Here is a 25,479-nt window from a genome sequence, read left to right on the forward strand (position 1 = left end):
AAAAAAAAAAAAAAAAAAAAACTTCAATCATCAATATCTCATTAATTTTGATTCAATTCCATTAAATATCACAATTAAGCAAAACCACCCAAAATTTTCGTCAAATAAATTACCTGAACACAATTGAAGAGCTTGGCATCCTTGTTTTCAGATTCTGTTGCGTACATAACAGGATAGAATACCTTGTACCTGAAATTCCCCAGTTACTTAGTAGAAGAAAAATAACAGAGATAAAAGAGATTAATCATACAGAGAGGGAGGTAGAGAGAATTACTTCTTCCTAGCTTTGCCAACTTGGAAAGCCATCCAGAAATTGAGAAAGCAGTAGAAAACAAGAGCCAGAACTACATATCCATACTCCTTTGGCAACAACTCAACAACTCCCATTGTTTTTTCCTTTGCCGTTTTTCTTTGAAATTAATTGAATCAGGTTTATTACTCTTAGGGTTTCTTTGTTTTTCTGATAATAGAGAACTGAATGAGGTTTTAATTTATAGATGAGTGAAAGAAAAAGAACTTGTCAATGAAGAAACCTCTTGTCTCTCTTGTTGTAGTTCTGGATTCTTCTACTGGTTTTTATAATCACTAATCTTTTGACTTTTCTTTTAGTACTTTCCTAGAGACAGATTCAGGATCAAATCTGAAAATGAAGACGTAGTTGCTGAGGTATGTTGTCTTATCTGAACCGTCCCTTTAACCACATACATCATTCGCTGGTTTGTTTTAACCAGACAAAATTTATTTTTAGGCACCCACGGGCCACCAGTAATTCGAAGCGTTAAAGCTCCTAAAATTTATTTATTAGATTACCTAATTTAAAATGAGATTGGCAGGAGAGGTTGTGGATAGATACGTCCTCCAGTCACAGCATTATACAATGTACAATATGACACCTAATCAGAACCGGTCCTGTGTCCAGAAGGACCTTGTGCGTTTTTTTTTCGTAGGACCTTTTATAGTGTCGAATCAATAACCTAAAAACTCAATACCATCCCTCACTCCAAAATAAAAATAGTAGTGGTGGAGCTTACCCTCTCTCCTATTGGTTTGTGAGTGTAATCTCGCGCTCTCATTGGCTAATTAAGAAACAATTCGTATTCGTCGGATCAAATTTCGTTAGATATGGTGCGTTGATCTGACAATCTGCGGTGTAGATTGGGTGGATTGTTGGGACACACGCAACGGACGACCCTCATTATTTAGAAAAATTGTTGTATTAATTTCGTGTATTTATTGTGAAAATCCAGAAAATAAAGAAAACTATTATATTAATTTCGGACATTTATGATTAAAATAAAAAAAATCAATTCAACATATTTATGGAATAAAATAATATAATTTATATTTTTTGAGTTTTTTATAATTTCATACAATTATTATAAAAAATCCAAAAAATAAAAAAAAATATTATATTAATTCTTACATTTATGAATAAAATAAAATAAAAATCAATTCAACGTATTTATGGACAAATTAATATTTTTTTGAATTTTTTATAATTTCATGTATTTTTATAAATAATCCAGAAAATAAAGAAAACTGATATATTAATTTCGAACATCTATATTCTTGGATGATTTCTAAGGTTAAAAATCTATGCATTTATTATTAAAAAATCTAAAAGATAAATATTTATTTAAACATATACTATGAGTTTCGTTTCAAAATATCATTGGTAAACAAATATTACCATAAATAACGTCATGATTTTTATGACTTTAACTTGCTAAAATTATGTAAATATAGATACAATATGTAGAAATTCTATATATTTTTAGACATAGATTTATATTATATCCAAAATAAAAATGTTTTATTTATGGGTTTGTCATTGATACTTCTATTTAAAAGCATTCGATCAAGAGCCTACTTCATTTTTTGGATCCTCTCTATAAAATTATAGGTACTTTTCTCCATGAAGAACAAGTCGAAAGTTTTTAATTTATATTCGATTATGGTTTGTTGCAATATATAGTGTTTCAGTAGTTGTTTTCTTTCTTATGATTTGTGATTTTGACTCACTGTTTTATTGATTTGTTAACAGGTGCGCAAATAAAAATTCTCAACTAGCTGTGAGTTTAATTTCTCGATATTCTCTTTGCTTTCGATTTTCTGTTTAATGTTTGTTTTATTGATTTGTTAACAGGTACGCAAAACAAAATTCTCAACTAGGTGTGATTTTAATTTCTCTCCATTCTCTTTGCTTTCGATTTTTTGTTTTGTGTTTGTGTTGTTTTTGGTTAATTTGTAACTTTAGATTTTGAAGATTTAATTAGGGTTTACTCCGAGTATTCATTTTGTTTTGATTTCTTTTATCAGGATGGAGAGAGAAGCGGAGGGCGATATATTAACATCGGCAGATAAGTTCACTAGATTACCTTTTGTCTACAAGAGTTCTCAAGAACAAGGATCTTTTTTGTAATTCTAAATTATGTTTTCAAATTTTGATGTATTACTAATTTTTGTAAGATTAGTTTCGATTTATGAAGTGCTTAAAGTAGAGAAAACATTTGGGGGAAAAAATACATCAGAGGGCTAAAATAAAGGAGGTAGGCAACATTTAGTATATTTGGAAAATACCAGTTTTATTAAGTCACGTATATGTTTATATTAGTTTGGTATGTTTGGGTTGAGAATCCTAAATTGACTTCAGCGGCCGAGTATTAATTTCATATTCGTTAAGTATTAATTTCATATTCTACAATTTACCAAAAATAATAATATTGTAAATATTTTCCTAACGATAGATAAATATTTTTTTTATCTTCTTAGAATATTTATTTATTTATTATTATTTTATTAATTTTCTTAGAATTTAATTCCAATAATCTAAGCAAAAAGATTAGAGAAGGAAAAATCTTTAGAATTTCTTGGGAGATTTAAGAAACTAATTCCAAAAATAATAATATTCTCTCATGCGTAAAGAAATTAATTCCAAAAATAATAATATTCTCTCATGTGTAAAAACACTTGAACAAATGTCCCATCTCTTTTTTTTTTAAAGATTTGTTCCGCATACGCTTGTAGAATTTCTTCTTCTGATCGGTTGTTATTGTTTCTTTTTTCCAGGATACAAAAGAATTCAATCCATTGAGCTACTTTTCTTCTTAAAAATCAGCTTAAGTGATTTTTTGTTTTCCTTTTTACTGTTTTGTAAATATTAGTTCTGAACAGGTAACGAGAGTTGTTTAAGTTGTTGTTTTACTGCAATCGTATCGGGGCAACTCAAAACAATCCATATTTTCTTTCAATTTTGTCTGCTTCAAGGTAATCAAATCTTATTTTGTTAGAAATATGTTTATGACCTTTCTAAATTACGACTTTTTATACTTTCAGATGGTTTTTATTACGGGTTGTTGGTTTTATTGCTCAATTTAATTATTACTTTTGTTGATCATGATACCGTGTTTGAGATTTTTTTTCTGTTGATTATGGTGTTGCGATTCAAAAGACAAAAAAAGGTTATTGCGATTGAGTTTTTTTTATACTAAAAATAGCTTAGGCAACATTGACTAGAATCTCAATTTGTTTGTGTTTCCACCCAGCAAACAGAAAAACTAACAAAGCTATGGGTGATCACCAGAAACTACCAGAGATTTGAACTTAGTCAAGATCTCAAACTCATCAATTCAGTAAGGAATGAAATTGCATTTGTTCTGGTAGTATGCCCATGAGTTCGTTCTTTATCATATGATTCATATGGGACAAATGAAATTGCAATTTTTCCTTTTTGTTCGTTCTTAAATTCACTTTACATTGACGGTTAGATGATCTAATTAATTTTGGTAAGAACATACAAAATATAAATGCACAACTTTTATGAAGATTTTCTTCCCATAAATTAAAATTTTCCAGTATGCTGCTTAAAGAAATGACATTTTTATAAGGAGTATACTCCATTACATTAACAATTGGATTATTATTCCTTGTCATCGTTCGCTAAGGTTTCGTATTGTTCTGTGAAGATGAGGATAGTGCGAAGACTAGGGTGAGTGCGATTGTACAGAAAAAATTGACATATCATTTAGATTTTGCCTAAAAAGAAAAAATGAAACAATTTCATATATGATGTTCCAAAAGTGGTACTGGTTGTTGCCGTCACCATAATTAACTAAGCACTTTCTAACAATGTGAGTTCTAGCATATCTCATTTCCAAATGACAGACTGAATCTTTTTAAGATCAAATTGTACAGGAAAATAAGTAAAAATGGAAGTTAGGTTATTTTTTCTATGATATAAATGATGTTTCCTTACGCTTCCTGCACCTCGGGAATTACAACAACTTTCAGTTGGTTTTTGCAATATTAAATTATCCAATTATCTACAGTCAAATAGTATTATGATGTAATCAACCAGGTTCCCGCTGCATAACCCGGTACCCAGTAATACCACGAGTTCTACTAAGAAGAGACTAATATATAATCGTGATAGGTTGTTTTGTTGAACTTGGGTAAGGTTGATAAGCCATGCAATAAATATATCTCCATGGTTTATAAGCATTTTTTTCAATTAATTGAAATGCAAAATTTAAAAATACTACGTAGGTTAGTCTCGTTTTGAACGTTGGAAAAGCATGTTATGCTCAAAACAAAATGGAATACAAAAAAAGAAAATCGACAACAAATGATGATCAGAATTACTAAAAAAACAAATGCAAATCAAATACGCCGAACAATTGTTAATTTTTGCTTTAAATTAGTAACGGATACAGTAAAAAAATTTGTACGTACTTGGGAGTAAGCACTATTGAGCTGAGCTGTAATTTAAGGCATTGTTTTTCTTCTAACTTTTTATGATTACAAATGCAATTCACTGTTCAACCGCAATGGGTACATAAAATTCATCATTTGATAATAAAATTAAGTTGCACCAACTCAGGAAACACTAATATATGAAGAAAGTAAATCTTAATTAAGAAAAATAATTAACAAAAAAAACAACAAATGTGGAACGAGGTACTTACTATGTAAACATATTATTTGTAGTACAACCCACTAATACGGCTTGCCTAGATACCTTACTTCACCGTGAACAAAAAGAACTTTTAAAAGTACGTACTTTTTGTGTAATTCAAAAGACGTGTGTGGTCGGGTGCACTATCTCATCCTATAATTCATTGAATGGGTATTCATAAATCAATGCAACCAAGTATAGTTATTCAGCTAAACAATTGAAATTGAGTAACTATTTTCCAAAGTCAACTCTCACCTATAATACATGGAGTCATCTTATAATTATTAGATACAACGTACAATGCAATTTTTGCGAGACAAACCCTGTGGGAGCTTTTCGCTGTTAGTTAAGTGATTCCATGCTACAAAAAAATTTCAGAAAATTTTCAAGGTAAGATAACATTCAAAACTATATACTCTATGTTTGGGAAAAAAAATAATTTTAAATTGAACTTCCACAAATGTAAATAATCATAGGACATATCTCTCCGTTTGTCCATTAAGGGAACGAGAGTATATGCAAATCTCAACATATCAGATACGGAATAATACAAGGAGCTTACCCTCCTTCCATTGGCCAGGGCAGCTCAAAAAGATCAAAATTCTCCTCAGATAATCAAAATCTTCTTTGGTTAGAAATTCATATGACCTTATTATCCAACTATCCTTTATTTTTTTTTGGTTTGTTTTGCATAAAATTATTACAAGAAACAACAATGCTACGTTGACGCCCAATAACTTTGGGATTTATCCTTTCTATCATCAGTATTGATGCGTGGGGAAGTAGGTCCCTGCTCTCTCTCTCTCTCTCTTAATAATTTCGGGTTAAAATACTCGGATACAAATCCTTTCTTAAATAAAAATTTCATATCAACCATAGTTTAATTATAGGGAGTTAGCCGTTTAATTCTGAACTCAAGTATATGTTTTCTGAAAAAAGATATATCAATGCATTTCCTGGATTACGACTTTACGACAGGAAGCGCTTCATATGCTTTGCATTTTCTAGAGTTTACAACCTATTTTATATGAATATCATGTTTCTTTTTGGTATCTCCATTGTAACTATTAATACAACTATATGATGAGTGTGGTTTTTTAAGGAACATTTGATTTGACGCTTGATTCTTAACACAAGTATATGATTTCCGAATAAAGATATACCAACGCATTTCCTTGATTACATATTCTTTGACGAGAAGCACTTCATATGCTTTGCACATTTTAGAGTTGACAATCGATTTTATATACCTTTTTTTGTGACAGTAATATCAGGTATTGATACAATTATAGAGTGTGATTTTTCATTTAACTACAACGAGTTGAGTTTTCTGCTTGATTCTTAACGCAAGTATATATATATATATATATATATATATATATATATATATATATATATATATATATATATGCATTTCTTTGATTACATCTTCTTCAATGGGAAGCACTTCGTATGCTTTGTACTATTTAAAGTCACCAATCTATTTATATTAATATCATGTTTTTTTAGCGTCTATAATATCATATATTTATTAATACAATATAGTGGTGTGATTTTTCATTTAACTACAAGAAGTTGAAGCACTAATATATCTTTATTCGACAAGAAACACTCCATATGCTTTGCACTTTTTAGAGTTGGCAATTGGTTTTATATTAATATCATTTTTTAGTACCTTTTTAATATCAGGCATTGATGCAACTATACAACGAGTGTGACTTTTCATTTAACTACAGTGAGTTGAGTTGGTTTCTTGATTCTTGACATAGGTACTTGAGTTTTCATTATATTTCCTTTGATGGGAAATACTTCATATGCTTTGCACTATTTAGAGTTTGCCATCTATTTTATATTAATATCGTGTTTCTTTTTAGTGTCTCTAATATAACTATTGATACAACTATATAGTGGGTGATTCTTTTTAGTATTTCTTTTTGAATTTAACTATATGAAGTTGGAACCTGGAGGAGCAGTTGAGTTGGTGGGTTGATTCTTAACACAAGTATATGATATGGTTGTAAGGTAGGTGAGGAGTGTATAGCGAGTGAAGTACGAACAATATTTGGCTGAAGTCTGAACTGGAAGCCATTATTGCAGTTTTGAGGAAGAATATTATTATGACTTTGTTTCTTTACTTTTAAGTTGCAAATATGGATTAAGCAAGAAATGAACATTCTAAAATCTAACAAGACTAAGTTTCGTTGTAGTGCTACTGGATTAAATGACTTCAAATCTATCCTTTCCGATTATTTTTAGAGTACTGATGTTGGTAATGTCATGAACTACTTATTGATTTCAAAAATCGATATAATTTTCCAAAAGTATTTTCTTTTAGAGGATTTATTAATCTCGAAAACTTTAAACAGTATGTAATTGATGAATTTAGTTCCAACTGCTTATATACTAAATTAGGATTGATGGTTTCATTATGCACTACAGTTATTAATTGGAACCCTTTCTGGGATGGGTGCGCGTGAAGCACCGCCTCACCAAGTGGGAGACAATTCCCAAAATACCATGTGTTTAGGTATCATGTTGGTTCATTAGTAGTTATTAGATGATATCAATTATTTAATTAGTAGTTAAGAATTTATTTTGTTTAAGGTTTGTGATTAAATATTTTGGATTAATGGGAAAGATTATTATTAGCATTTTTGATTTATCTACCATAAAATTTAATAAATCGACCTCGATGTTCTTAGTTACTTCCATGAGTTATCAAGGTTTGCAATGTTGAACATTTTATATTTGTTTTAGTATGTGAGGTCGATCGGGTTTAATGCTTTAATATTTAGAGTTTAGATTATGTTACTTTTGAGATTACTTAAATCTATTTATTTTAGTTTGTTTGTAAAATATTTTACTCTTTTATTAAATTGCTTGAAATTAGTTTTTAAAACCATGTGAGATCTGTGGATGGGAATAATATTATAAGTTTGATTAGTAGAAATTTTTAGTTACATAGTTTTAGTTGTTAATTTTTAATTTTGTGGATAGTAATTTAATTATATAGTAGAAACTCTATAAATTAATGTTGATGGGACCATAAAAATTTATTAATTAAACGAGATATTAGTTAACCGATAAATTGATAAAATATTAATTTATAGAGAAATTTATTATCAGAGAATTATTTTCTAAATACTATAGAATATTAAATTCTTCAAAGCACCCTTCAATCTCTCGCTTTGCTTCGTTGTAAACTTCAATCAACAAATAAAACAAGTTTGATCAAAAAGCTGGGTTAATTCAATGAATGTCAAGATGTCCTGAATATCCGGAAGAAAATGAAGTTATGCAACTATTGACTGATGAAGATATAATTAAGAGTGTTATGGGAACTGATAAAAATGAGAAAGAAAGTGATGAAAGTTCTACAATAGATCCCCTTCACGAAACGAGATCATTAAAATGGTAATCACATTAAATAATGACTTCATAAATCATTTTTCAAAAAATCTTCATAAATCATTAATGTATTGAATATATATAGGATTATTAATTTATATTTGGGCCTACATAGATAATCAAAAATATATTATTTTATAATTTTAGCGAATTATTAATTTTGGACGTTGTCCCCCAACTTGAGACCGGCCAAAAATATTATTTAAGAGAGTTTATTAAATAATCGAGTATTAATTAATTAAGTTTCCATTGTATTAGAACTATCATTAGGACGGGTGCGGGGCAAAGCCCCGCCTCAGTTGATATTAACCAACGGTGTAAAAAACTACAACAGTCTCTGTGCGTAACACGGGTTTCAAACTAGTATTTTTTTTATTATATTATTGGATAACGATTATTACATGAAACTAGTTGAAGCCTAACAAGCTAAGCTCCAACGACATACTACTACATTAATTGAACAGGTTTTTGTGCTAGCCTACCAGCGAGCCTCATGGGTAACCTAGCCAAAGGAGCCGAAGCGGATGGGGGGCTGAGATTGTGTCACAAGGGGGGCAAACTAACTCTACCTTCCATGTTAATTTCTGCAATATTACGCTATTGGGTACTCGAACCTGGGACCTCCTGGAACGCATGAAACTTTTGGGGGATGACCAGCTGAACTAGGTGCTCGTTCTTACACTTAACTGGTTTATTAACGCGTAAATGCTAGAATTTTTTTTTTACACTTAACTGGTTTATTAACGCGTATTTTTAAAAATAAAAAAAATATTCAATTGAAACCATTTATTTATTGATATACACCTGCAGGAATAAGAATACGCAAGAAAAACTCAATGATAAATCAACAGTTGGGCTTAGGGAGGAAAAGGCTCTTGACAGAGCTGGGCCTTGTGCGTCCGCACACCCTGCACACCCTCAGGCCCGACTCTGCACCTAATATATTATGTGGTTACTTTAATTTATATGAAATCGGATAACGTGGAAGAAACTAACCTGATCCTTGAATCTCTAAGAAACCTCTTGATTATTTCCCAGAATGGCTTGCTGATGAATTGAGTTTTCTGTTAGTATACTTTCACCTCAATCATTAGAGAAGTTGTATCAGAGAAATAGTGTGATAACCAAAGTTCCTCCAACATATAACCTTTTCCATAAATAACTGAATCTTTTGTAAGATGCTTAAGATTCTCCGAAATTTCTTCAAAGAAATTTACTGATCTCAGAAGTTGCCAGGACATGATTTCGTTCAACATGAGATTGTCAAGATAACATTTACTGAAAAATTATGCTCGGGCAAATCCATATCCTTGATTTTATCATCATATTCCATCAGAAATTCCCTAAGGCTATGCCAAATCGCTATAACAACGTAGTAAAACACCATATGACCTTAAGTAGCCATGGATAATATTTATTCAAAGCAAATAAAAAATCAGCAAACTAATTCCTACTATTGCAAAAATGAAACATTTTGTTTTATTGAAATTCAAATCTTTCAATTGCAAAAACCCAAATATGATATCTCGGATCAAATCCGAGTAAGTCGAGATTCGGAGATGAAAAAAAACTATTGATAATTATTTAAAAAATACGATTATGCAAAGGGAGAGTGAAGTATTTTTTTAGGGATAGATAGGAATTGAAAACTCGCGCAACTTTTAACTTAAAGTATGTCCAGTGAGACTCGTTAAAAATTCTATTTAGTTTTGTTTTTGGTGGGACCTCTAGTTATAAAATACAAAATTAAATCTAATATGTAAAATAATCTTATTAACTAACTTAACTAACTATATATTAGTTAAATAGGAAATTAAGTGTGTGACAACAGTGCTTGGTCAAACTAACAAGTTTTCATATGTCAAGCTTGTTGTCAGTGTTAGTTGCACAAAAGTATACCTCATTCATGTCTACTAAGTACTTGAGTATCAGGATTCACCGGATGACCATTGAAGATTGAAGAACAACGAAGACATCTACGAAGACTTCTCAACAAAGGTATATGAAGACTGACTATCCTATTTTGCTCATTATTTCTACTATTCTATCTACAAAGACAATGTTGTATGGCTTTAGCATAATTGATGAGTAGAAAAAAAAAAGGTTCAAGTTTTATACTTGATTAATCTCGATACATAATTTCAAGCAATGGATATTCATAGGTTTATCACTTTTGAGGTTGAGAACAATTTATTGTTCAAGAAACTATTGACTGTGAATTGATATGAACCTAAAACATCATAAAGTTGTTCGTGAACTACGCAAAAACTTGATATTCATGAACTCCAACTGCACAAGAGATCACGAACCTGTTATGAGTTCAAAAACACTGCACTCTTGGGTATGTTCCTAGAACTGTTTTAAAATTTCCGTTGTACACGAATCTATTTAAGGGTTCCCGAACTACGCACTTTTGAATATGTTCTTGGAAATCTTTTAAGCGAAACCTATTAAGGGTTTCCTAAGTAGCATTTATTTGGGTGTTCCTGAAATCCAATTTGCTTGACGGTTAACAAGTATATTGGGCTATAATATTGTGGGCTTACTCTTGTGCACGGTTCTAGAACGACATTCACATGTGCACTTTCTTCTTTGTAACTCAAGGAAAACTTCTCACATGCTTACATAAAACAATTTAAGTAGTTGGTAAACGTGGAAACTAGTTCACATACTTTGCTTTATTTGTAATCAACCCATCCTTGTTCATTATTATAAATACAGGCAAATATGCAACCTAGAATCTCAATCCCGGTACATCGTGTCCTAGTTGCGGATAAAGTCGTCCTATAAAGACCTAGGTTTCCTATAGAAACATAATTAGGTTAAGACTTTTGAAGTTCGTGAAACCTGGTCAGACTATCCTTTACCTGATAGTTCTTGATATCATGAATTTTATCTTGATCATCGTATAAGTTCTTATTTATTTTAAGGTTAGTCTCTTAGAGCAACCACAGTCATGAGATGGACCAAATACCAAAAGCCAGATTAAAAACCAAAAAAATTTGGTTTTCCGTGTGTTCAAGCCCAGTGGGAGAATACCAAATTTTGGTGAAGCGGAACTTATATCCACGCTTGATGCGGGACGCAACTTATATCCACGTTTCTTGATGGAGCGTGTTCATAATATGCGTCTGAATGAAACGGAGGTATAATGCGCGCTTGAATGGGACGTAGGTATTATTCACGCCGTGCACGGGACGTAGATGGTAATTGCGTTTGCTGGGACGGAGTTACAAATGGCGTCTCATTCAAACGCAGATAGAAACTGCGTCTGTGTCGTGAAACCAATTCGTCGAACATCTTTCTTCGTCTCTTCTTTTTCCAACACCGACGATTACAGTAGCTTAATATCAGCCAACCCATCATTCTTTCCAAAAGTTCTCAAACTCGAGCATAACACGAGCAATGCCATATCAGTCACAGCACCATCGGCCAACAACCCCTGACGCCACTGTTCCATTTCTCCATCTTCCGGCAATAGCACAGCTCGAGCAACCAGTTAACACTCTGCATCTCGTTCTGTTGCCGTGAACTTTATCTCTCATTCAGTTGTACGAATCAACGGCCAGTACCATACTCGAGCAAATTTGAGGATCCATTCTTCCTTTGTATGCAGCCATCAACCGATTGGAACAATGGAAGCAACATCAGCATCTCCTGTATCCACTGTTGATGCTGTTAGGTCATCATTATCCCAAGTTTATTAAATCATTACTCATGCCTGAACTCCAAAAATCCATCTAGCTTTCAAAACCATCACCACTGCTGGCTTTTATTCCAACCATTGTGAACCCTTCTCAGATTTTTTTCCTTTCGATAAGAACAACCAGCTTCAGTGAGAAATGCAACTTCATTTGTGTTTGATAGAAGCTAATGAAGAAACGCGGAGGGTAGATGGACAAGAGACGTACATTAAAGATACGCCTAGACACAGACGCTCACAATACATGCGCCCAACCCAGACGTTTTTTATAACTGTGCCTCATTCATACGCCCTTTATACATCCGTCCCATTTCAGGCGTAAGTATTAACATCGTCTGACGCGTTTGAAGGGGGCGGAGTTAATACATGCGCCTGACTCATACGGTGATTATATGCTCGCCTGATTGTATACGGTGATTAAACTTACGCCTGATATCATACGCTCCTAATACTTCCGTCCCACTATATCTTTTTTAGTCTGGGCCGACGACCACATTTGGTCTCAAACCCTAAATTTGGCGACCAAATTTGGGTTTACTCCTCACCACTGCGATACTTTCTGGGACCAAATTTGGGTTTAGTACCCAAATTTGGTCGTGACTGTGGTTGCTCTTATGTTGTACGACCATTCAAGAACTGTTGAGTAAGGAAAAATATTGATAGAAATTAAATAAATTCTTTTCGTCTTAGACTTTGTAATTTCACAATATATCAGTGTGGTTTTAGATTAGTCTTGTGAGGTATAATTGATTAGGCATTTCTTTAACCTTTTGAAGAGAGTAATCTATCTTAATTGTGGAGGTTTGTTTGATATTTTGTTTACCCTTGAAAACCCCTCATAACCAAACATATTTCCATTAACTTGATTTAATATCTTTCATGAAGGAAATTAATATGTTATATGTTAGAGGCAGATTAGTCAAAGTTTTTACTTTGGATGAAGAAACTCCTAGGCATATAACGGATGTCAGTTAGGGAAATAAAGTACGTAAGATATTTCAAGATCCAAGAGACCTAAGGAGCACGAACAAAGCTAATTTTTTTTCCAAGGGATGATTAGGTCTCAACTACATTCCACTCTAGTTTATGATAGTAGGTTAGTGTTTGTAGAGGTTTAATACAATACAGTGTTCAAGCTTGACTAGGTTTTGGGTTTTTCTGCTACATTGCAGTTTTTCTCGTTAACAAAAAATTCCTGGTGTCTTGTATTATTTCTTTTCCTCATTATATCGTTTATATTTATAATTGATATATAATAAGTAGTGTATTATCAATCAACCTGGATGATCTTAGTTTAAATGTAAAGAACCTATAAGACTTGTTCTTGATGGGATTCGGTTCTTTTACAATACGAGTACATACTAGGATGACCTTGATATACAATCAAGTATACAATAATCTTTTACTTTTGATATATAGTTATTGATTGTAAGAGAATTATCCATTCAGGTTCGCGAATGAAAAAAGTTGGTGGTGCACTAGGTAGCCTCTCCTTTTCAGAGAGAATGAAGTAGTGATGCTCGGCCAAAGTTGAACCGAACGACCAAGTTTTAGCCGATCGCTTTAAATTAAGACTGCAGAAATGAAAGGGTACCCATTACACCACTAACTTTATCGTTTGGAAACCTGTATGAACAAAACCTAATACAATCACAAGTAGGTCAACAGTAAAGACCCTTGTATAAGATTGTATATAGATTTTCTCTCTCTCCCTCCACAATAAATATGTATAGACCAAAGGTCCGTGTACCTGATTGTGTAAAAGAGTTCTTGGACTATCTCAAAATCAATATCCAAGATCAATCTAGTATACAAGATCTGAATTAAACAATGTTTTACATTTGTTTAAAGGAAGTACATTCATGACTTTTGTTATGAATCGAAAGGGAAATCATGAGGCTTATTGGTCCATCTATCCATTGCAAATCTTTGTATAACCAATATGTGTGAGATGGTAGAACCGATCTTAACTTAGGTTATGTATCTTGGTATAACTAATCACAATGCCTGACTTATGATTTGGTATGACTGGTTTTTATTAATTGGTGTAACCGACCCTAAGTAATCACCATGTGATAGTATGGTCAATCCTTGTAATTGGTGTGACCGATCCTAGTAATTGGTGTGACCGATTATGAGTATGTGTAATCGATCCTTTTAATTGGTGTAACCGAACCTGGTAACTGGTGTAACCAGTTCTAGTAACTGGTGTGACCGATCACAAGTAATACCATGTATATATGGAACCGATCCTTGTAACTGGTGTAACCGATCCTAGTGATTGTTGTGACCGATCACAAGTATTTCCATAATCAGGTATAACCGATCCTAGTGATTGGTAGAACCGACTGAACCCATGTATGTAATTTGGTATTTGATCAATCACATAGTAGTCTTGGAAAACCGGCGAACCAATTATAAACTTGTTTGGAAGTATGGTACAACCGATTCCAAGAATGCAAATCCATGTAAATATGAAATAAGGATTTGCAGTGAAAAGATGTCAATATACTTTGAACACGAGCAGTAACCCTTATCATTTATTGTTCAAAGATATTCTTTAGTACTCAAGGTGATCCCGTGCCGAAATAAATTGAGAATCTTTTAATTTAAGGTTTTTGGTTTTGTATGCTTTAATTACCAGCAATTAAATGCATATCTCTAGAAAATAAAAATTAGTAATGTGCATTTACTAATTGGAGATTTTCTATTGAGAGATTTCGTAAATATTGGACAAGCAATTATATTGGAATTAAGAAAACCGAATTTTTCCATTCATTGCAAGTCTTGAGAATATTTTTGGTTTTGGGAATTCCTTGGTGTCCAAACATCCTTGGTCTATAAATACCTAAGTTTGCATTTCTAGCAAATTATCCTAAGAGCCAGGAAAACTTCATTTCTTGTTGTTTCTGGTGGAGTCGTCTATTTGGAGAGGAAAGTATCCTAATTAGGTGAAATCTCTTACGACCACTCGTTTAAAGACTTTTGTGGGATCAAGAAGCTCTACGAGTACCGTTGGTGGGAAACTAGATAATTGCAGTGTTATTAGTTTTCGATTGATTTTATTGACTAACGATTGTTGAAACTTTGATTTCACCTAGTTTGTTTATTATTGAGAATCTTCTCTTCTGATATAAGATTCACTCAAACTAGATCGAAATATCGACGTGATCTTTAGAACTGTTGTTAGATCTAAAGACATCTTTTTGATAATCCATTGTTAACAGACTCTGTTCTGTGCATGATTGATTACAAGAGACTCAAATGGTGTTGTGTATGTTATTGAAGATTAAAGATGACGGAGAAGACGAAGAAGATTTATTATTGGTTCTCGTATCTTGTGAATTGCATGCACAAACCTTGATCGACTGGGATCCAACTAGAACCAGATTTATTCGATTGATTAGTTGCGTGAGATCGGCATCGCTTTATAGTTTCTCTTTGAGATCTATATTGATTGATGGCGAATCTATACTTGACTATTTCGGTAGTTAAAGTTAGATTGATCTAACCAGACAAATGAGTTTATTAGATCAAACATAAGAGCCTTTGTCAATGATTCATCTAAATCTTATATCAAAGATTGATTAGAGTGGTTACCAAACAGATTCTTCCTTTGTTGTTTGGAATACGATCCAAAGGACTTTCTATTCACGTGCGTGACTCTAGAAGTTGAAGGCGCAGGGATACTGAGGGAACTAAGTAGCTAGGGGTAGTCTGCTTGGTCTCAATTATACGAAGTTGGTTTAGATTTTGTATATCATCTTAATTCTGAGAGTATTCAAAACTAGACTATATATTCTGGGGTTTTTCTGCATTTGCGGTTTCCTCGTTAAATCTTGATGTATCTTTTACTTTGATTTCTATAATTTAAATTGTTTATTATAATAAAATAAAATACACATATGTTTACTCCGTTATACTTGAAAGTGATCCTATAAAATTTGGTTATTATCGAACCTATTATCAAGTAACACACTTTGATTATTGTATCGTCTCGATCTTGTATCCATATTAAATCACACAAGTTATGATGTTGTCGTATTGCCTCGATCTCGTATCCATATACGATCACACAAGGTGTGAATACCGAAGTTGTTGTATTGTCTCGACTTTTTCCATAGACGATCACACTTGGTAAGAGGACTTATAGGTTGAAACAAAAAGATTGTGGTGTATTTGGGTACCCTCGTATTTTCAATTGGTATCAAGCAGGCAAACACGAAAAGGTATAACAATCTGTGTTTGGTGCGATCCAACCTATAAGAATTGTATCTATGTCTGATTCAGTTAACATTGTGCAGGATTACGAATACTCAAAAGTTGAAGATATTACTACTTCGTTAACTCATGATCCAAGAGTGACAAAAATTAAGAGTACTTCTGAGTCTATCTCTGATGGAAAAGAAGATGTTAATAAAGAGTTGGTAAAGCTCCTAAAGCCTATAAGAACTCTTTCTACAAGGATGCTAACATTAAAAACAGAATCTAATCTTCTTAAGCAAGAGATCAAAGAAAAGGACATTCAACTAAGTATTCTAGCCAAAGAGAATATGGATCTCACTGTCAAAGTGGAAGCTCTTGGTAAATCTCTTACTCAAGATCAACATATTCATCCTATGACTCTGACTAATGATTATGTCATAACTTCTTCTGATGAGGAAACCAAAAGTCCTTGCTCGACTTTTACAGATTGTGATAACAATACTTGTTTGATCACATCTGAAACAGATCATGATGATGGTAGTCTGCCTAACTACATCAAGTCACAAGAGAATGAAAAACCATCTTCTACAACTACTGATGATCAAACGAAATCTTGTCCAAAAGAAAATTTGAACCGATTCCGTGAGAAAGATCTTAAGGAATACAACTTTCAGTCACTTGACAGGAAACTTATACTTCATCAAAATTTTGTTATAAAAGTGTTAAAAGAAGTTTCTTGTTTTAAAAAACTGAAAGATCATTCCTTAGTAGAAAGACAAGATATACCCCAACCCGATAAAATCAACTCAAAAGAATCAGATAAAAGATTTGATAATCACTTTTAGAAAAAAGGTTCCACCTCACTCATGTCGAAACAGTCTTTGTTTACATGAATGTAGTTCTCCTTTTGAACACTTCCAGAAGAAAGGGAATGAAATAACTTCTGCCGGAAGAAACAATCAGGGAAGATTTCAATAATTGTTTCGGATGATCAAACTGATATGCATAATAAGGAATCCCTTAGAATGAGAAAATCATATTAAAATCTAATTGATAGAATTAATAGAAATTTATATATCTCTGAAAATTCTTACATCAATACAGTTTCTCCTCATATTCATACCTTTAGATTGAGGAAGGATCATCTTCTTGGGAGAAAATACTTTGGGCAGAAACCTCTAAAGAGAAACATAAACTATGTTTCTGATACTCGTTGTAAGCATAAAAGGGTTACTCCGGTACAACCTAGTTGTATGGAGTCTGTGCACCCTCATCCAAGTTCATGCTCATAACTTTTGGGATGAGGAAGCACATAAAACGAGAGCACATGTTTTTGTATTTGTATTAGAAAATCTATGACAATTTTTGGATAAACTGCGAATCCATTTTGTCTAAAATAATGTTCATGTTTATCATGATATTCCATATTAGGATTTATTTGAAAATTTCGAATTTTAATAAATCTTCCTGTTAGAGCACTGCTCGGTCGAACTCGCAAGCGTTGCTATCTCAAGCTTGTTTTTCAAGTTTAGTTTCCAAAACTATAAGTCTTGATTTCTAGTCTACTTATAGCTAAGTCTCGGACTAGGATAGAAAGTGTAGTTGAGCTCTAGACTCCACGATGTTCATCATACAAAGACGAAGAACTACTCAAGGAACTGGTGGAACTTCATCGACAAAAAGGTATGTGGAGACTTGAACTTATCTATCACTCAAAAGTCTATCTACTCTATCTCCTATCTTGAGACAAAAGTCGTATTGCTATATAGACTTCGATTATACACATTTGCTATTTCGAGCGGAGTTTATCTCGCTTATCTATTTCTCGAAATATGTGTTGATAAGCTTTCTCTTTGGCCAAGTTCATCTTTACTAGTGACGACAATCATGTTGGTTATTTAAATGAATTGAAAATCGCTTTGATGAAAAATAGTTTGTGAATAACAACTATATAACATCCTCTAAGAATGTTTCAATGATTGAAATGAGAGTTTAGAATATAACCATGTTTGGATATAAACATTGTATGTGTATTCATACTTGTGTAAGTCCAAAATCCTGGAACCAAAGTATGCGTACTTTGCTGCTCAGGATAATCGGAGCTAAGTCCATGTACCTGTATGCGTATTGTCGGAAGTTCACATCCCGTGAATTTCTGTTGGAGTTTGTGAACTGAAAAAACAAGCTCAGTTCGGGTACTTAAGTATGCGTACCGGTATGCGTACTTAAGTGGGTTATTTTCTAAAAACAGTTTAATTCGTGAACTAAGAAATTTATAAATTAAGGAATGCAATCTTTGAAAACCGTGGTGACGAGGTGTCATACTCGCAAATAATATTTTCTACTTCTCTTTACACTAACAAGTAATATAATGAAAGCAGATTCGTCCCAAGGGAGGTATGTTAAGCAAAAGTTGTCATGCAAATACTCTTAGCAAGATTACTTTGTCGTAGAAAATCTGAAAATGTAATAATGTATTCAAATATGAGATGGAATTGATTAAGGATTCATTTTAGACCACATAATATAAACCTAATTGATATATAACACGTTCTTCGCATTATCTCGTTACTAATAACCCTAGGATAATTAGTACGCCCAACTATCCCGTTATTATCTCCTAAGCTCACCGGATACAGAAGCACTCGACTACCGGTTTCTACTTGTCAAGTTACCTAGAGGTACGCTTACTGTGTGACTTAAACAAATGCTTTAAGTTTTATGAGATAAGAGTGTTCCTAGTGATGAACTCAAAGCTTCAATCACCTAATAGTGTCAACTCCTACATACGGGTATTTAACAAAGTCCCATCATCAATGCCCATATATTGCTACTTGTGTGTATCTTCTCCAAACAATTACGGGTCAAAGAAAATCTAAACTAGCAATAGAAATATGCATCAATCATTCAATTTCGAACTTAAACAATTAACACATAATTCGTAAGCATTATTGGCATGGTAGAAATCAAACAATAATGGAAATAATTGCAAGAAAACAAGCTATTGCATATCAATTAGAAATCCATATTCCGGGCTTTGAAATCGTCCTTAATCAAAGATAGGTTTAGCTACTCATAACTATGGAGTTCGTCATCATATTAGAAAAATAAAGAAGATGAAACAAAACCAAAGCAAACCCTAAAATATCCGGCTCTCTCCAAACTCCAAGTAGAATACGTGATAAAAGTTGTAGAAGACTTTTCCCTTTGTAGTTCCTCTTGTTCCAAAATTAGGTCTAGACTTCAAAGGTCCAATAGATGGAAGTCCACCAAGCCCAAGTGTGAGAAAACCCATATAGAAAATATGCTCAAAAAGTTGTCGTCGGAAAACCGGTACCAACGCCGGAAGTTAGCCGGAATTCGTCCGGGAAAATCTGTTAGAGCATAGCTCGGTTGAACCCACCGAGCACTGGTATGTCAAGTTTGGTTGTCATATTTTAGTGAACCAAAACTCATTTAATTAAAAAGTCGCTTAATTATGTACTAGAGTCAACTTTGTATAGGTTAGCTTGAAAGTATTAGGATGTCACGCCCTACTTCGAATTCTAGGTCAGCCGCCCTAAAATCTCAGGTGTGGCATATTCATGGACCACTTTACACACTCAAACCGTCAAGCCAACAAATGGAGATCGTCTATCGTATGGAGCACATTGATAATAATACATACATAAAAGGATTTTATTTAATAAAATTGATAAAAGTTGTAAGTTCCATAAATTTTTTTTAAAAATAAAATTAATCCTCGACACGCAGGTCGGTTTCCCAAGTAAATGCTAAGAATTTATTTAAAGGAAACAAAAGTCTGGTCTTAAAAGAAAACAATAAAAAATTAAGCTAATTAAACACCTTAAAATAATTACGAAGTATCCTTCCAATAACGAAACGCAATCTACCAGCTAGGTCGCTTCACAGTCACAGTTTCCTGAAAAAAAGTAGTAAGTTGGGTCAGACCCCAACTTAAAATAGGCTTTCATACCCTTATATCCTTTATAGACGATCTAACAACCCATAAATAATTTGAAAACAGTGGCTAGAAAGTAAGATAGTTTTATGAGACGGACGCTTTTAAAATATTTGTAGTAATGACAACAACTTAAAGAGTAAGTAGGCTAACGGAAAACAAACTCATACAGGTTGTTAATCGATAAGACAAATTCGACAAATTTGTTGGTTAAACTTCAACATAGAAGTCACTAACAAGCTGGTTAGGACAAGATTAGGAAATTGATGTAATCCTAAGGGAATTAGAAGTCATCTATTTCTAAGAAAAGGAAAGACATGTAATAAGGTAATAAGACTAGGAAAAGGAATTCATAGTTCTATATATATACGATCACCAAAGTTGTGGTTGATCATATGAGCAAGATTAGAGCTTGTGTTTAGTTTTCAGAGATTTTCTAAACATAAATAAAGAGAGTTGTCTTTATATAAGCTAAGTTTCATCTTGCAGTTGCCATTAATTGGTATCAGAGCTTGTTTCCGAGCCATGGAAAACGAAACCACCATTGTGGGTGCAAAACAGTTCACGCCACCATCAATACAAGTTCCAATCCTCAACGCCATAAACTACACAGTATGGGCCATGAGAATGAAGGTACTGATGAAAATCTACAAAGCTTGGGAAACAATTGATCCTGGTACATTGGACCCAGACAAAAACAATGTTGCCATTGGATTACTCTTTCAAGCAATACCAGAATATCTTGTTCTACAAGTTGGTGAACAGGAAACTTCAAAGAAAATTTGGGATGCAATAAAGGCACGTAATCTCGGAGCTGATCGAGTTAAAGAAGCACGTCTGCAAACCTTAATGTCTGAATTTGAAAGAGTGAAGATGAAAGACACTGATACTATTGATAGCTTAGCAGGAAATCTATCAGAGATAGCCTCAAAAGCTGCGTCACTTGGACAATCCATTGATGAATATAAACTGGTAAAGAAGTTTCTCAATAGTTTACCAAGATCCAAGTATATTCATATCATAGCTTCTCTCGAACAAGTCTTAGATTTAAAGAAGACTAGCTATGAAGATATAATTGGAAGATTGAAAGCATATGAAGAGAAAATCCTTGATGAAGAAAACAATGGAGAAACTCAAGGAAAACTCTTGTACACAAACTCTTACCAACAAAACTCTGCGACAAGAGGAAGAGGTCGTGGAAGAGGTGGTAGAGTAAACAGAGGCCGAGGAAGGGGAGGAAGGTTTAACTCACAAGATATAACAACAAGTCAGAATGATCAAAACCAAGGGAAAGAAAAGAAGGATAGATCAAACATTATTTTTTACAGATGTGATAAACCAGGACACTTCTCCTCTGTATGCCCTGAAAGAATACAAAAGATGGAAGAAGCAAACAAGAATGAAACAAGGGAAGAAGATACAGCTCTTTTCATGCACGAAGTTGTATTCTTAAACGAAGGGAAACTAATACCAAAGAACTACGAATCAAAGGATGGAGAAGAAGGAATCTGGTATTTAGATAATGGAGCCAGCAATCACATGACTGGTAAGAGACACTACTTTTCTGAACTCAATGAGAAAATCAAAGGACAAGTGAAGTTTGGGGATGGATCTTCTGTAGAAATTGAAGGGAAAGGATCAATTCTATTTCAGAGAAAGACCGGAGAACAGAAACTTGTCACAGACATCTACTTCATCCCAAACTTACAAATCAACATTCTAAGTTTAGGACAAGCTACAAAAGTTGGATGTGATGTTAGAATGCGACAAGATTATCTAACAGTTCATGACCCAAGTGGAAGACTTTTAGTTAGAGTCTCACGCCCAAAGAATAGACTTTACAAGATAAGTCTCATGATTGGAAGGCCATTGTGTCTGAATATGAGACTGGAAGATCAGACATGGAAGTGGCACGCAAGGTTAGGACACATAAGTTTCGAACCTTAAAAACTATGTCTCAGAACAAGATGGTTCGAGGGCTACCACAACAAAACGGAGTGGTGGAGAGGAGAAACAGGACTCTAATGGAGATGACAAGAAGTTCTTTAAAGGCTATGAAGGTACCTAATTATCTATGGGGAGAAGCTGTACGACACTCCACATACCTGATAAACAGGATACCTACGAAAGCTCTGAAAGACATGACTCCGTATGAAAGTTTGCGAAAGAGAAAACCAAACATAGATCATTTAAGAGTGTTTGGTTGCAAAGCATACGCAAAAGTTGATTCTGCAACTCTTAAGAAACTGGATGATCGATCTCAGACTCTTGTGAATCTAGGAATTGAGCCTGGATCCAAATCTTACAGATTATTCAATCCAACAACGAAAAGAGTGATAGTGAGTCGAGATGTGGTATTCGATGAAAAAGCAAACTGGAACTGGAAAGAAACTAATGATGGACCAAGTAGGGATCCAGGAATGTTTCACATGAGATGGGGTCAAGTAATTGATGAAGGCAAAGGACCCATAATCATCAATACCAATGGAAACAATGATGTTAATCAAGAAGAAGAAGAGAATAATGAAAACACTGAGAATAACGAAGAAGAAGAGATCGATGAAATAAATCAACCCATTCCACTGCGAAAATCAACAAGACAGATGCAAAAGCCACAGTACCTGGAGGATTATGTTCTTCAAGCTGCAGAAGAATATGAGATTATGATACTTTCTGTTAATGATGAACCAAGGAATTTTCAGGAAGCAAAGGTCTCGACTAAATGGACACAAGCATGTAGAGAAGAAATTATTTCAATCAACAGAAACAAGACTTGGTTTCTAGTTGATAATCCAGGTGGGGTGAAAGTGATTGGTCTTAAGTGGATTTTTAAAATAAAACAGAATGCTGATGGTACTGTCAACAAATATAAGGCAAGACTTGTAGCTAAGGGATACGTTCAAGAATCAGGCATAGACTTTGATGAAGTTTTCGCACCAGTTGCTAGACTAGAGACAATTCGTCTCTTAATAGCAGAAGCAGCATCAAACTCATGGGAAATTCACCACTTAGACATTAAGACAACATTCTTACATGGTGAAATGCGAGAAGATGTGTATGTTGAACAACCAGAAGGTTTTGAAGTAAAAGGACAAGAGCATAAGGTTTATAAGTTATCAAAAGCTCTATATGGTCTAAGACAATATCCTCGAGCCTGGAATACAAAGTTAGATCAAATCTTAAGGGAAATCAGATTTGTTAACTGCTCTAAAGAAACATCAGTATACAGAAGAGAAGAAAAGGGAACGCTTCTTGTGATTGCAGTCTATGTAGATGATCTATTTTTGACTGGCAACTCCCTTAAGGTGATCAATGAGTTCAAGAGAGAAATGTCATCAAAGTTTGAGATGTCAGACCTCGGAAAACTCACTTATTACCTTGGCATAGAAGTCCATCAAGGAGTAGATGGGATTCAGATTAAACAAGAAGCTTATGCAAGGAGAATTCTGAAAGAAGCAGGACTTGAAACTTGTAATCCAACTAAGATACCAATGGAGTTTGGACTTAAAGTTTCAAAGGCACAAGAAGAAGCAGAGATTGATTCAACGAGTTATAGAAGAAATGTTGGATGCCTAAGATACTTATTACACACAAGACCAGACTTGGCTTTCTCTGTGGGAGTAGCAAGCCGTTATATGCAGAGTCCAGGCAAGTCTCATGGTGATGTAATAAAGCAGATATTGAGATATCTAAGAGGAACAATCAGCTGTGGATTGAAGTATGGTCGAGGAGGATCAAGAGGAATTGTTGGGTATAGTGACAGCAGTCATAATATTGACCAAGATGATGGAAAAGGTACAACTGGTCATATATTTTATCTAGGTGAAGCACCTATTACATGGTGTTCACAGAAGCAAGACATTGTAGCCCTCTCATCCTGTGAAGCTGAGTACATGGACGCAACAGAAGCAGCTAAACAATCAATATGGCTTCAAGAACTGTTGGGTGAAATCAAAGGAAGAGAACCTGAAAAAGTTCTCATCAAGATTGATAATAAGTCTGCAATTGCACTCACTAAAAATCCAGTGTTTCATGGGAAGATGAAACACATTCACAAAAGGTATCATTTCATACGAGAATGTATCGAGAAGGAGATCATCAACGTTGAACACATACCAGGAACTGAGCAGAAAGCAGATATATTGACAAAGGCATTAGCTCGGATCAAGTTTGAAGAAATGAGACAATTGATTGGAGTACAAGATATGTCACGGGTAAGATTGAAGCTTAACGGGGAGAATGTTGGTTAAACTTCAACAAAGAAGTCACTAACAAGCTGGTTAGGACAAGATTAGGAAACTGATTTAATCCTAAGGGAATTAGAAGTCATCTAGTTCTAAGAAAAGGAAAGACATGTAATAAGGTAATAGGACTAGGAAAAGGAATTCATAGTTCTATATATATACGATCACCAAAGTTGTGGTTGACCATATGAGCAAAATTAGAGCTTGTGTTTAGTTTTGAGAAATTTTCTAAACATCAATAAAGAGAGTTGTCTTTATATAAGCTAAGTTTCATCTTGCAGTTGCCATTAAAATTAACACTACCCATTCCCCTGGCCTTATGATATATACTTGGTTGACTTCCCCACTCTAGTTTCTTATCTAACCGTGCAACAAAAACCATAGAAGCCCTTGCGTAGTCCATTTCATTCCCTTACCGTGTGCCGGGAATAAAATGTTGTCGATCCCATTTCCAGATAATAGGTCCATATCTTTTAGGCGACTCATCGGTCACGCCCTAATAGCTTCGGGGAGTCGAACCAACTACGGGCTATAAAACAATGAGGTATCCACACCATTCATTTTCTGTAAATGGTGATAATCCGACAGACAATGCTACAATTTAGCTGTCAAACAAGACAGTACAATCGTTCGTTTAGTCTATGCAACACTATGACAGATAAATATAGTACACAACTAATTAATTACTAACCATGAGCTGAGCATACCACATTTTATACACGACACTTGGTTGAATTAGACAAACCTATAGACACAACAAATCAATTGGCGACAATCGGTTCACATAGTTGTTTACTGAATTCCTCCCATAGCTAGCTAGTCCCTACTGGTCACAAGAGATTCCAAAGGACTGTGGATGTGCCACTAAGCTTTCGTCATCCATCGTTTCATAACTTCAGCAAATAATCGAAGAGATTAATTAACTAGGCCTATGTTCACTGGTTGCAAACGAACACGAAATTAAAATTTGAGTTCTTTAGTTTGTCCCAGTTAATCAATTCCC

At 33.8% G+C, this 25,479-nt stretch overlaps 1 protein-coding gene across 1 annotated transcript in view; it reads right to left on the minus strand.

Annotated features, from left to right (window-relative positions):
- Window positions 1-615, minus strand: part of LOC113298287 (microsomal glutathione S-transferase 3-like) — a 1,887-nt gene extending 1,272 nt beyond the window's left edge. The window contains exons 1-2 of the mRNA XM_026546988.1: window positions 275-615; window positions 114-189 (exon numbers count right to left, since the gene is read on the minus strand). Coding sequence (XP_026402773.1) covers window positions 114-189; window positions 275-387 — 189 coding nt within the window. The 5' untranslated portion in view covers window positions 388-615. The remainder of the gene's footprint in view (window positions 1-113; window positions 190-274) is intronic.
- Between the last annotated feature and the right edge of the window lie 24,864 nt (window positions 616-25,479).

Source organism: Papaver somniferum, chromosome 7 (genome assembly GCF_003573695.1).
Source record: "Papaver somniferum cultivar HN1 chromosome 7, ASM357369v1, whole genome shotgun sequence".
In the NCBI taxonomy this organism is placed as follows: Eukaryota; Viridiplantae; Streptophyta; class Magnoliopsida; order Ranunculales; family Papaveraceae; genus Papaver; species Papaver somniferum.